The sequence below is a fragment of the Carassius carassius genome, chromosome 14, assembly GCF_963082965.1.
Source record: "Carassius carassius chromosome 14, fCarCar2.1, whole genome shotgun sequence".
Taxonomy (NCBI): Eukaryota; Metazoa; Chordata; class Actinopteri; order Cypriniformes; family Cyprinidae; genus Carassius; species Carassius carassius.
Genome location: NC_081768.1, coordinates 596,535 through 599,034, shown reverse-complemented (window position 1 = coordinate 599,034; position 2,500 = coordinate 596,535). Strand labels below are relative to the sequence as shown.

The 2,500-nt window shown below is 33.1% G+C and overlaps 1 protein-coding gene across 3 annotated transcripts in view; it reads right to left on the bottom strand.

Moving 5' to 3' along the window:
• The window catches only part of LOC132156671 (inositol polyphosphate-5-phosphatase A-like), a 164,028-nt gene that overhangs the window by 126,978 nt on the left and 34,550 nt on the right, over positions 1–2,500 (bottom strand). For all 3 annotated transcript variants that reach the window (XM_059565607.1, XM_059565606.1, XM_059565605.1), the window contains exon 3: positions 1,397–1,497. In XM_059565607.1, the coding sequence (XP_059421590.1) occupies positions 1,397–1,497 (101 nt within the window). The remainder of the gene's footprint in view (positions 1–1,396; positions 1,498–2,500) is intronic.

Below are 2,500 nucleotides of genomic sequence, written 5' to 3'. Positions count from 1 at the left end.
TACCATAAATATATCAAAACTTAATGTTTGATTAGTAATATGCATTGCTGAGAACTTCAACTGAACAGTTTACCATTACTCAAATTTATTTTAAATATCATTAAAATTTTATATCTCAATGTACCTGTTGCTGACTAATTATCCCTTTAAAAACTGACAGAAGCTGCTATTTCTGTGATGATCTTCTGCTGCTTGTGCTGTAAATCAGTGAGATGTTTCTAACAGTAGAGCAGATACTGATATAAACTGATCTGAACATCACTCTTTATCTCCAGTAATGTGTCGAGATGTAAATGATCCGCACATTTAACACAGTGATGGAAAGCTGGAGAAATCAAGGCTCCTCAGAAGATGTGAGATGTTCTGGAGGCTTGTGAAGATCATTCCTCCGCCGAGGAACAGTGAAAGTAAAGCTTCTGGAAACAAACGCTCCTCAAAAGATCCTGAGGATCAGATTTGAGACTCTGAAACATGATTGATGGAGAATCAAGTAAAGCTGAGCTGCTTCAGTCCAGGAAGAGTTCATCTGGAGATATTACTGACCTTATTCTGACCTTTACTTGATCACAATCAGGAAAGACTTGAGTCGAGCTGAAGCTGGACGCTTGTACAGTTACACTACTCTAACTCTAAACTATCAATCAGAGACAGAAGACATGAGGAGATTGAGTGTGAAACAGGTTTAGCAGCAGAATTTGATTTATAACAGGGCTCCAGACTGCAACTAAAGGTTTGTGATTATAAATATACTGCGGTGAAATAAAAAAAGAGATCAAATCAGCATCATAACCAGTAGATGGCAGCAGAGGAGCACTTACTGGCTTATTAGTCATTCACACTTTTTCCTTTATATTTTGAAATGGTAAAATAACTATAAAATCACCATTACAAATTATCAAATCATCAAGAAATCAGATTTTGTTTCGCTCTTGTTTTGTGTATGAAGTAAAAAAACGTCACCAAGTGCTTTGAAAAACAAGTTTTCTTCAATTTGCAGCTAAATCACAATCACTGAAGTTTTTGGTCAGTTTCATATAAGACTACAGAAGAGTAAAGAGTACAATATATATATATATTTTACATAATTTGAATTTGGTAAAATACATTTTGTGAGCTTCCCAAAAAAGCTTAGTGCTTTACTCTCAAATTAGTTTAAACATGAAATAAACAAGAAACGAACATGTCATGTTATTAGCAACTGCATTTTTTAATGCAAAACAACAAATATGATCATATATGTCATATCTCTGTTTCATTAGCAGGTTGAGCTGCTCAGGTGTGAGTAAATATTGGCTTTGGCCTTTAATAATGAGATGGTATTGAGCACACACACACACACACACACACACAGTGTTTGATCAGGAACCGGATTCACACACGCTTCAGGTGAACTTACTTGATGAAGCTGTCCACGTGTGTCATAGACGCCTCGTAGTTCTTCCCTCCGACCTCCTGACAGTGAAGAGCGAGGAAGAGCGGCCGGTGCGTCTGAACCGTCTGCAGGACACACAACACTAACAGTGAGGATGGACAGATACTTCCAACAGTGACACTACTCCATTCAGAAGTATCAAATTACGTCACTTAGTTACTTTTTATAGAAAGTGATAAGTTGTGTTACTTTTGAAATCTGGGCGGGGCTTGCTTGTTTATTTTTAATATAAAAGTTCTTTTACAAAAGCCCTTTCAGAGCTAAAGTGAAGTGAATGCGTCTCAGGCTGAAGGAAGTGTAAGTTCTGGTCTGTACAGTAGAGAGAGCAGCTCAAACTAATCACATGAAGAAGAAAGATCAACACTGTTCACAAATAACTACAATCAGACACAGATGTGTTACTTTTGCTTAGTTTGGTTGAATCGCATCATTAGCAAAGACATTAGTTTATAAAACAGGATTAAATACATAAATGATATTTGTCTATTTTTAACATATTTAATTATTGCAGGTTTGTATCATACTTGGAGCTTGCATTTGACTTTTTATTGATTTTGAGAAACACTGAATTGAATACAAATGTAAGAATGTAGCACTTCTGACAGTATCACAAGATTTTCAAGAAGTTATATAACATACTATTAGATGGTATACAAAAATAAATGCCTTGGCACTTAGTTTGAGCGCTTAGTAACTGGAAATAAAACTAAAACCGAAATAAAAAAAAATAATTACAACCTAAATGGTTATATTTCAAAATAAATAATACAAATAACAAAAAATTCAGCTAGTAAGTGGGAATAAAAGAGAAATAAAAACAGAAATAAAATATAAAATTAAACCTAAATATAAATTAATATAAATTACAAAAGCATATAAAACAACTTTTAATAAAAATACAACAAAAAAAATATGAAATTACAAATATTGATAAACTCTTAAAATGTCAAGGTAAGTTGTCAAGTTTCAGGCACATATTGCTAGAATTAATGAATGAATATTATATTATTAATAACTGAATATATATTTATTTTCTATTTTATTGTTATGTTTACTTGAGAGAAAAAA